Source organism: Populus trichocarpa, chromosome 3 (genome assembly GCF_000002775.5).
Source record: "Populus trichocarpa isolate Nisqually-1 chromosome 3, P.trichocarpa_v4.1, whole genome shotgun sequence".
Classification (NCBI taxonomy): Eukaryota; Viridiplantae; Streptophyta; class Magnoliopsida; order Malpighiales; family Salicaceae; genus Populus; species Populus trichocarpa.
This window is the reverse complement of record NC_037287.2, coordinates 10,474,747-10,485,783: the sequence shown is the minus strand read 5'-3', so window position 1 is coordinate 10,485,783 and position 11,037 is coordinate 10,474,747. Positions and strand designations below refer to the sequence as shown.

The following is an 11,037-nucleotide window of genomic DNA, read 5'->3' as shown; positions in this document are numbered from 1 at the left end:
TTGATTTTTATCCAGTAGAATTATATAATTCTCTCTAGCATTCTAACCATTGTTCAACTGATTGATTGAAGTTGTCTATAGCTAGTTCTAACATTCTGCCAGGACTGGGCTCGAACATTAACTCATGGTTGTTTTTTCTACCTACCGATGTATCACCGAAGAAAATGACGACAAACAAATAATGGTAAATTGGACCATTGACAAGCAAACTGGGTTCGTTGTCAAGATTTCTCAGGACCTGGCGCCATCCTATTAAACATTCCTCCCCTGGCTCGCCGGCTCTCCCCTCTCTCCTCCCTGAAAGAAAGGGAAGATGGAGTTCAAAGCCCATAGGCCTGTTTACCACTTGGGCCACGTTGCAAGTTTTAAGGGACTGAAAATACTGTCGAGATTGTGAAGATATTGTTAAAGGACATGTGATCTAGCCCGATGACAACAAGAATTTTGACCTTGACAGAGTTCCGGTGAACTGATATTCGAATCCAAATTCAGGCTAACTGCCAGTTCTCTCCTTCTGATCAATGTTGCCAAGAGATAGCCAGAGACGGTTTCAGAAAAATCAATTTCCATTATTCCTTTGATCATAAGTTGAGTTTTTCTACCCAGAACAAATCAAATCTCCAGACCTTTGTAACTTAAAAATACACAAAAAAATAAAAAAATGGACAGACACGAACACACACACACTTCCCAATCAAGAACAGGTAAATCTATAAGACATACACGAACACATATTTCACAAGCAATACATTTATTAAATTCAAAATGGATTTGACCGCGGAAACAGTTCGATGTAATTAATTTTTCAAAATAATATTAAATAATTACAGGTAAACAATTTACATGGAATAAGATAATCATGAAACCTTGATCAATGTACCTTGCAGCCCGTATGGTTTGTTGATCATAATTCATGAACCCAGTTACCATAGGAACATAGAGAGAGAGAGAGAGAGAGAGAGAGAGATACAAAAACTTCCCATCTATATCCTGATCATGCTTGTGTTTCTTCCTTTGATTTTTATTGTTATTGCTCAAAAAGAATATTTGGAAAGTACATAAAATGAGCTATCTTGACCAAGACCAACAATTGGGCATACTTTCATTTTTAGCTTTCGCACATATGCAGTGATCATCAATAACTTCGTAGAAAGAAACCAATTAAAAAGGAGGGTTATTAGGACGGACCCCCTGATAATTATAGCGACAAAGAAATAAATTACTCACGATGAAGTTGCACTTCTACTTTTGTCCACTAGACAACTCAATTGCGCTTTTATAGAAGACTTCTTTAACCATTCATTTTAAACTTGTTTTTGCACAACTGAATCAAGCAGCCATAATTTCCCCTCTCTATTTGATATTTCCCAATAATTATGGAAAAATTAAAATACAAGAGAAATAAGTTTTTTTTTTTTTTGTTATAAGTCAATTAAAAAAGATAAGAAAAAACAACTCAAATAAACTCGGATTAACTTATAAAATCCATGGTCTAAGTCATAAAATCGGAATAACTTTATAAAAAAATAAAAATAAAAATAAAATTTACGAAGCTTCTTTTCTAATAAATCCAATGTTGAAAGTTGAAATTAAAAAAAAAAATTAAATCCATAAGACCGGGAGAACTTCACATAAAGCAAATTGTAAAAGAAATTACGAAGTCTAATTCTCAAATAACCTAATATTAAAAGAAAAACTAAATAAAAAAATATTGAATTGTTGGAGGGTGAAATTGAAAACATGCATTTAATTAAAAAATAAAAAATAAATAAACAAAGTCAACTTTAGTTAACTTATCAAACTTACAAATTGGGTCATGAAATCGGGATAACCCCATAGAAAGCAAATAGAAAAAATTATGAAGTCTGATTCCAACCAACCCAATGTTTAAAAATAAAATAAAATAAATCAATTAGAAAAAGTAGCCCAAAGAAATGATTCAAGTCAACTCGAGTTAACATGTTAAACACATAATCTGGATCATAAGATTAAAATAAATTCATAGAAAAAAATAAAAAAAAAACTACGAAACTCCACTTCCAACAAATCTAATATTAAAGATTGATTAATCTATAAGATTGATATATAACTAAAAAAAAAAAACTATGAAACTTTCTTGGCTAACAATTTCTCAAAACAACATAATAATATTGAATAATGAAACAAAATTTTTTGTTGAAAAGTAAAATTAAAATAAATAAAATAAAATAAATAAACATTATTTTTTAGTGAATAATGTTTTGTGGACATGTATCCTTTAGAGAGAGAGAGAAAGAGTGTTAAGCTGGTCAAACATATATATGGTATGATATGGGGTAAAAAAACAAGCGATTATCATGCAATACAAGTTAATAATACACATGAGAAGGAAATGACTTCAAATTTAATTTGTTCAACAAACAGAAAACCACAAACTAAACTCAGACCAATCAAATTATTATAATTATTCTTATCCTCAATTAAAAATACATTAAAATGCCAAATTTCAGTCTTTGATAATTAATTAATAAATTAAAATAAATAGATAATCAGCAAAATATAGACAGTGGTTTGCACACCCACCCACCAAAGTCAGAATCTCTTGTGAAAAAGGAACACAAGGCCACGGCAGGATCTTCCCAACTTTCCTCTCTTTTTATGCAAAATTGATTTACTGCTCTCAAATCCAAACTCCCTTGGCTAACAATTACAAATCCTCCGATCCCCTGCGATAAAAGAGGTCCGAATCCCAAGACAACTAGCAGTGCCCCCACATATTAAAACAGCCAACCGCTATGATTCAGTTTTTCAGTTATTACAGTTTCCTAATCTCCTTCTCCTTCCTCTGCCTTTCCCGCCCTTCCTTTCCCGCCAGAATCAAACCAGACCCCTCATCGACTGTCACAACCGTCGATTCCTATAACACCACCACGTGGCATGATTTCACTCGCTTCCTTGATGTCGGGAAGGGCAGTCAAGTCAGTGGCATGTCGGAGCTGAAGAAATACTTCAACCGTTTCGGTTACCTCCCGATTCCCGACACGAACAATTTCACCGATACCTTCGATACGCAATTCGAATCGGTTGTTCTTGCATATCAAACAAATCTGGGATTGCCTGAAACAGGTAAACTGGACTTTGATACCATATCAATGATCGTGTTGCCCAGATGTGGTGTTAGTGACAAAAAGACACACGACACAAGGTTTCAGGCGAAAAAACGTTTTGCATATTTTTATGGGAAGCCACGGTGGATGCGTCAGGCACCGGTGATACTAACCTATGCGTTTTCGCAGAATAACATGATTGATTACATAAGTATAAAAGACACAAGGACAGTTTTCAAGCGTGCCTTTTCAAGGTGGGCACAGGTGATTCCAGTGAGTTTTATGGAAATTGAAGAATATCCATCAGCAGATATCCGAATTGGGTTTTATCACAGGGATCATGGCGATGGAAAACCGTTTGATGGGGTTCTGGGTGTATTGGCTCATGCATTTTCACCGGAGAATGGGAGGTTTCATCTCGATGCAAGTGAAACGTGGGCCCTTGATTTAGAGAAAATTAAGTCAAGGGTGGCGGTTGATTTGGAATCAGTTGCCACGCATGAGATTGGGCATGTGCTTGGATTGGCTCACTCTTCGGTCAAGGAAGCTGTGATGTATCCGAGTTTGAGTCCTAGGACCAAGAAAGTGGACCTAAAGATTGACGATGTAGATGGTGTTCAAGCTCTTTATGGGTCAAATCCTAATTTCAAGTTTAGCTCCTTGTTGGTGTCGGATAATTCGTTTAACAAGGGAATAATTGGTCTCAGAAATTCTAGATCATCAAAGTGGACAATTTCTTTAGTGGTAGGTGTTTTGACACTGTTTCTATGTACATAATGACACTCCCTTTTTTGGTGTCATTTTCAGGAATTTTATTTTTATTTTTATTTTTATTTTTATTTTTAGGTGTAGCAAAATCACACATAGATTATTCAAATGAAAGAAAAATAACTCTCTGCTTTTTTTTTACCTCTTACAGATGTTTTTACGAGATACATATTCTTGTGAACCCGATTCTATCTCCTCTCTTGTTACAATTTTTTTTTCACGAGTCTTATGGCTAACGATGATACATGTTCGCCCAAGAAAATTAACGTGTCCAGTGAGGAGAAAAATACTTTTCTTCCTGTGTAGAGAAGCTTGTTTCGGTCCAGCTATGGGTAACTTTGTATGGGGCTTTATGTGTGAAGACAGGGAAGGAAGACAACCTTCAAAAGGAAACAGCAGCTGCAATGGCAAACCAGAAATCCAGTTCAGGAAAGACACACGCTTACTGTCCAATTCCCTTCCAAAGAATATACCTCAACTCAAAACAGGTGAATAACCAAGGCATTACTTTATATCCAATCCAATCTTCACGAATGATGAAGGCTTCCAGATTGGGGAAAGAAGCTTGCTCTGATTGTAACTACATGTCATAAATTTAGAAGGCTTGTGAAGGAACCAAGATTTTACACCTTTTGGAGTGCGGATATTATGGTGGAAAACATATTTTAAAAATGTTTTTTTGTTTAAAAATATATTAAAATGTTTTTTAAAATTTTTAATGTCATAACATTAACCATAAAAAACATTTTTTAAAAATTTATCAAAATACATATTCAAACACAAAATCAATTAAACAAACGAAGCCAAAGAAGTGTATCCATGGAAAGCGTGCCAGTAATGATGGCACAATCTCATGTTAAAATTATATTCTTACTTCAACTTAATTAGCTTCAAATTATTTCAGATAATCACATATAAATAATAATAGATTTTATATATATATAATAATTACCAGTATTAAAGTTTGCCTAGATCGAGCACAATAAATTGTGGGGGTCATTAATTGTTTTCGGATAAGCTCTAATATCCGTATAGTATTATTGATGGTTTAGGTATTTATGGTGTTAGAAAATGGTAAGGACTTAAATTTCTAGTAGATTAGTCTTGTCTCTGTACCAGAAGGAATGACGTACAAAATCTAAAGTTAGAAATGAAAAAAAAAAACCAAAAAATCGATTAAATAATAAAAAAAAAAACTGAACAAAAAAAATTAAGAAAACCAATTAAAATTTTTGTAAAATTTTTTTGATCTGTTTCGATTTCAGTTTCATAAACCTCAAACTGGCAAAACCCCAACCGAACTGAACCGGTTCGGTTTAAGGGGTACTATAAATACAAAAAAAAATAAAAACATTATTTTTCTTAACCCTAAAGACTAGCACACATGGAATTATAAAAAAAATTGTATCTCAGACCACAAATAAAACATTTGAAAAGATAAAGATGTATCCCCATTAACATGTAACTCATAGAAGAGATTTGTCCCTTTAATTTTTTTGAATTGGAGAAGCGAAAAAAGAAAAGGTAGAGATTTTGCTACGATCCACTTTTTCAGCCTTGGCAGCTCCTTTTGCAGATATTCCATATAAATCTTCTCTCTCGGCTTGGTGTAAAGCAAATAATGTTTATAATGATGGATGAAGTTGTGAAAACGAACGAGCATTCCACGAGCTACGTCTTTAGCTGTGGTGATTGAGTTAGAATGTGAGATTTTTTTTCTCTAGGTTTGGTGTTTTTTTATAACACAAGTTCTTCGTCAAAACATGAAATCTTTAATGCTTAAGTTAGTTGATAATATAGAAAAATATATATAAAAAATAAAAAAAAACATGTAGAGAGGAGCAGGAGTGTGAATGGCTTTTGCGTTCCTAGCTTGGCTTGCTCATTTTACTAGCATAGAGACTGGAGAGTGGTGTTGCAATATCTAGATGTGTGGAGAGGTTAGTGCTACCATTAGTTGCGTGGTGCTTGTTGTGTCACTAATGGATAATTACGAGGAATAATATATTAAGGTGTGTGCCTTATGTGAGGGTAAAAAAAGAGAGAGAGAGGAGAGAAGAAAACAAAGAAAAAAAGAGGGAGAGGGAAAGAGAGTGCGTGAGAGAGAGGGAGAGAGAATATGTGGGAGAGAAGGCATGTTTGAGAGAGAACGTGTAGGGAGAGAGGGAGAAAGAGAAAAGAAAGGGAGAGAGGTTGGTTGCCTGGCCATTTAGACCATGCCCAAATGATAAGGAGATTTGGCTGTTGAGACCCTATGGCTTGAATGACCATGAGTTTTACAAAGTTAACAACTCTAAATCCTCATCCTATGTCTATACAAAGTCTTTGAGCTTGGTCTATATGAACTCTTTGAATTGGTTCCATCATATACCATATACATAATTATCACTTTTCAGCATAGTTTTGAAACCCGGTCCGGCTCGACGGATCGACCCGGGATCCGGCCGACCCGGGGCTGGAACCGGGCCGAGTTGATGAAAAAATAGAAAAAATCATGACCCGGCCGACCCGGCAAAACCCAGTTAAAAACCCGGTTGTAATCCGTTGACTTTTGTAGTTTTTTTTTACTAAAACGACGTCGTTTTAATTTTTTTTAAATAGGAATTAACTCGGCCGACCCGGTCAAAACCCGAAACCCGGATCTTGGACCGGGCCAACCACTAGACCGGGTTTAAAAAATATGTTTAAAAGTATAATTTGATTAATATATATATAGGCGCGCGCAAGCATGTAAAAGTAATATCTAACCACATATAATTAATGAATATTGTCACGAAATAATTTTATTTTTTTTCTAAGGAAAAGCAATACCTAAAATTGTAATAGATTGCTTTAAGTTTTCTGGTGAATTCGGAGCCTAATAGAAAGATCACATTAGAGTCTGTTTCTGTTATGCTTAACAATAAAACTCCAAAAATAGGGAGATATATTTTGTTGGGAAAATTTAGAAAAAAGAAAAAAGAGAGGCGTTGGAGATAAGGGAGGTAAGAATGGCTAGGAAGGGACAATAGGCACTCACTCTATGATGCGCGAAGGACAGGGAAAGAAGACCGGTAGAGAAGCATTCGTGAAGGTTGGCTAGACACAAAAATAAGATAAACACAAACAACAGAAATCCATTTGGAACGACAAAACCACGAAAACTCCCAAACAACCAGCCCATGAAAGAGAGCTAATTCCAAACTAGTTTTGTTGCGCATGAGGAAAAATTGCCAAAGGTTTAGAAGGAATAAGGCGAGATGCCCTTTCTCTTTCTCTTTCAATGTTAATTGTAACTAATCTTGTTAGAGAAATCAGTGCAAATTATAAAGGGAGAGACAAAAACATTTGTTGGCATCCTCCACCATACATATATGGTGGCCACTTGAGTTTTTTGTTTGGAGATCATCGGTGAAGAACCAATAAAGGGAGAATAATTAAAGAAAGTAGTTCCATTTGGGTGCTTTTCTCTGCTTGGAGGGGACATTAATTTTGCTGGGAGGATAGATATTTCAAAATGGTTTGCAACAAGAAGAAACAGACTCTCGAGGATTTGGTGATTATAGTTGGGCTGATAATGGTGCAATTTGTCTACGCAGGGAACTCGGTTTTGTTGAGCTATCTCATGTCTCTTGGCCTTAACCCTCTAACCATTGTTATCTTCTCAACTTTTGCCACCTTCCTTATACTCTCTCCCATTGCTGTTCATTTTGAAAGGTCTCTCTCCCTTTCTAATTAAGTCTCTCTCTCTCTCTCTCTCATCTCTCTCTCTCTATATATATATTTATGGGAAGTAAATTATGTTCATGTTGCAGGAGCAAATGGCCAAAGGAATTCAGATTGAAGTTGATGATTCAGCTCGTTTTAATTTCTTTTGGAGGGTAAGGCAAAAATTAAAAATCTTTAAGATGATTTTTAATATTTCAATGTCAATAACTGCAATACTTACGAGTAATGAATGTCAAAGTTAGAGAGCTAGCTATATGCATATATATATTGCCTGCAAAATTCAGTTTTGTAATTAGTACTTTGTTTTGTCAGTATTGTTCTCTTCATGGAAATCAAAGCTGGTAGGTCTTGTAATCAATAATTAGCAAACTGTTGTTTTCTTTGAACAAAACCAAGTACTAAGATGATGAAGGTGCAAATAAATCCTCAAGAGAACTCCAAAGTTACCATTAGTTATTATTCTCTTGTACAGGAAAATCACAATACAGCAGCACCAGTTTAGGTTCTGTTTGGAGTGTAATTTTCTCGAAGGGCTCTCTGATGGCTCTCCAATATGAATTGAGGAGAAATGTGTCCATTTGTAAAACAAGTCATATAGTGATTCATTATGTGTGGCATAATTAGGTTTAGGCAAGTCCTTATTTTTATTTTAATCGACATATAGTCGATAGGCACGTCTACACGCTGCAGGCCTGTGGTGCTACAGCATATGCAAAGGACATGTTGGATGCCCCTGTCACCAGCAGATTTGTTGACATGCATGAAGATCAACATATCCACTCATGCGTCACTCATTACCAACTAGTACATTAAACATCATTTTGGGGTCTAGCGTTCTCTACCACTTCGGATGATGTTAGAGATATTGATCTTTCGAGAGCTATGGGTGCCTGAATCCTATCATGTTTTTTCTTTTTAGTTTCTGTAAGTTTCATGTTGAACATTCTATTGTCATTTTGTCCATGGATGTATCTATTAACGTTTGTAGAGGTTTTTACTTTTTTTGAGCGAGGAGAGAGCAGACCGAGAAACAAACTAAGGAGAAAAGCCTAGACACTGATTCATTGAGCATGGCACTCAAATGGTTTTCTTTCTTTCCTATTTCATTTTCAGGGTTACTCTGTTTCAGTCCTTATTCCTTAAGGGGATTAAGTTAACTTCACCAGCAATGGCAACAGCCATGCCGAACCTTGCTCCAGGGCTTATTTTCATTATTGCTTGGACATTAAGGTATCATTTCCAAATTTCTTTTGTAGCATTTCAAAATGTAAATTTCCTTTTAACAAAACATAATTGCCCACAGAAATTTAGTTTCACTCCAATCTAGTTGAGTAATGACAGTTACTTTGTCTAGTGATTGTTTATCTGATTACTAGATAAAACAAATAGAGAAAATAATAAATATATATACTGAGCATCTGGTGCCCCTTCCTCTCAATTCGTTTCTGCTATTGTCTAGTGATTGTTTATCTGATCACTAGCTATGTGCAGGTTAGAGAAAGTTAAGCTATGTTGCGTATACAGCAAAGTCAAGATTGTAGGCACAATTTTATGTGTTGTAGGTGCCCTCATGATGAGTCTAATGAGCAGCACTGAATCAGCAAAAGAGTCGAAGTCCTCGGAAAGTACTCCCCCGGGAGATATGAGCTTCGACAAACATAAGATTAACGGTTGCTTATATCTCATAGCAGCGGTTTTTGTTCTATCAAGCAATGTTGTATTGCAGGTAATGTTTTAGATCAACAGTGAAGGAATTAATTATGTACAATCTGCATTATTTTAATCTCCCAAATTGAGTTTTGCAATGTGTTACGTACAGGCTACTACTTTGGGTGATTTTCCTGCTCCTATATCCCTGTGCGCCATAACATCATTGATTGGAGTAATTATAACTGCGATTGTAGAATTGGTTCTAAACCACAGAGTGGACGTTGGCTGGCCCCTGATGAGACTCGGGACCCTCATTTGCTATTCTATACTGGTAATCTCACATCATTTTCCCTCTTCTAACATGTCAAGATTATTTGTTAAATTTTCTCACAAGAATGGAAATTTCCGTTTTATTAATTAGAGCCACTTTCTTCTACTTTAATTTGCTTGTGCTACTTGAAACCATTAATAAGTAATGGAGGAGTTAAATCATTTCAATAATTCCCTTTAATTTTATGTTGTTTCTTCAACACTTTCTGCAGTCTATCAATCTTTTTTACAAGCTTCTAATCATTTGGATGCACAGGGAGGTGCTGTTGGTGGAGCATGTGTGAGCTTCAATGGATGGGCAATGAAGAAGAGGGGTCCAGTTCATGTGGCCGTGTTTAACCCCATTGGAACAGTTATCTCAGTTGTTTTTTCTGTTATTACCTTAGGCGACAGATTTAACCTTGCAAGGTAAGCTAGCGAGAATCACAAAGTAATTATATGTGACAAGAGCACACATAACTTCGTCACCTTTCAGTATCCTGATTTTTATTTTTCTCATTTGCAGCCTTGCTGGTATGTTCCTCATGTTCACTGGTCTATACTTTGTGCTATGGGCTAAAGGCAAAGAAGGTTTCCGTGATGGTGATCACCTGGAAAGTGAGTTTGATCCACAGAAGCGTCTCTTGGCTTAATAATTAGCGTCAATATTCAGATAGATTGCCCTAATTTGTTCAGTCAGCAAACCCTGTATTGGAAAGAGCTAGTGCACAAAGGAAACACCATCTTTATTGTAGTTGACAAGTTCACTAGAAAAACCTCCTGGTGTGTAAATATTGTTTAAGATACTCACCCCTTCTGGGAGCATAGAATGATCAGACTGCATGTCTTTCTTGAAAGCTCGAACATATTTTGGGTTGTGTGTAGAAACTTGCGAGATTCTTGGAAAAATGTTTCCGTGGCTAATATAATTGTACTTGTATAAAGCTGTTTGATTTTGTTGTAGCCAAGCAATGTTGGAACCAAATATTTGCAGTTACCATGATCTAGTTTCTGCAAAATATAAAAAATGCATATTAACTTATATAAAAAAAACTAATTTACAGTACATGTTGAAATAAAATAAATTTAAGGAAGTAGAAAGAGGCAAAGATCAATCATTTAAACTTAAAACAATCTATTAATTGCTTTTTAGTGATAGTAGTGTGATTGCAATATTGTTTCTCATATTTACTCAATTTTTTATTTTTGGTAGCACAACCAAGAATTAACAGCGAACTCAAGATTTGTATGTTGCTCTCTGCAAAAAAGAAGCAGAGGGATTTTGACAGAAAGAATATAAAAGGAAGGAATTTTAGAAAGATTAGAAGTTTTCTAAATAATCAAAACTATATCAGAGTTGTCTTTTTTATATGGACGATTTCTGATAGTTAAATTAACGTTACTTTTACTTAAAATAAACAAATATATCTTTACAAGAGTATAGTTAAATTAACGTTACTCTGTTTTAGAAGAACACGAATGTAAATTCTCATTCACCTTAACAATCCCTTGCATG

General features: G+C 35.2%; 2 protein-coding genes across 2 annotated transcripts; both read left to right on the top strand.

Annotated features, from left to right (window-relative positions):
• Positions 1–2,558: 2,558 nt before the first annotated feature.
• LOC7471629 (metalloendoproteinase 1-MMP) lies at positions 2,559–3,993 on the top strand. Its single transcript, XM_002304244.4, has one exon. It carries the CDS (start codon positions 2,775–2,777, stop codon positions 3,861–3,863), a length of 1,089 nt encoding a protein of 362 aa, XP_002304280.3. The 5' UTR covers positions 2,559–2,774; the 3' UTR covers positions 3,864–3,993.
• Positions 3,994–6,765: 2,772 nt separating this feature from the next.
• On the top strand, positions 6,766–10,484 carry LOC7471628 (WAT1-related protein At5g47470). The gene is made up of 7 exons (XM_002304243.4): positions 6,766–7,550; positions 7,649–7,714; positions 8,676–8,792; positions 9,054–9,288; positions 9,382–9,543; positions 9,799–9,950; positions 10,048–10,484. The coding sequence occupies exons 1-7, from the start codon at positions 7,351–7,353 to the stop codon at positions 10,172–10,174; spliced, it is 1,059 nt and encodes a 352-aa protein (XP_002304279.1). The 5' UTR covers positions 6,766–7,350; the 3' UTR covers positions 10,175–10,484.
• The last annotated feature ends 553 nt before the right edge of the window (positions 10,485–11,037 follow it).

Coding starts and splice junctions, on each gene's coding strand:
- LOC7471629 (XM_002304244.4), top strand. CDS start 2,775: ATGATTCAGTTTTTCAGTTATTACAGTTTCCTAATCTCCTTCTCCTTC.
- LOC7471628 (XM_002304243.4), top strand. CDS start 7,351: ATGGTTTGCAACAAGAAGAAACAGACTCTCGAGGATTTGGTGATTATA. Junction 7,551..7,648: donor ATTGCTGTTCATTTTGAAAG/GTCTCTCTCCCT, acceptor TTCATGTTGCAG/GAGCAAATGGCCAAAGGAAT. Junction 9,951..10,047: donor GACAGATTTAACCTTGCAAG/GTAAGCTAGCGA, acceptor TCTCATTTGCAG/CCTTGCTGGTATGTTCCTCA.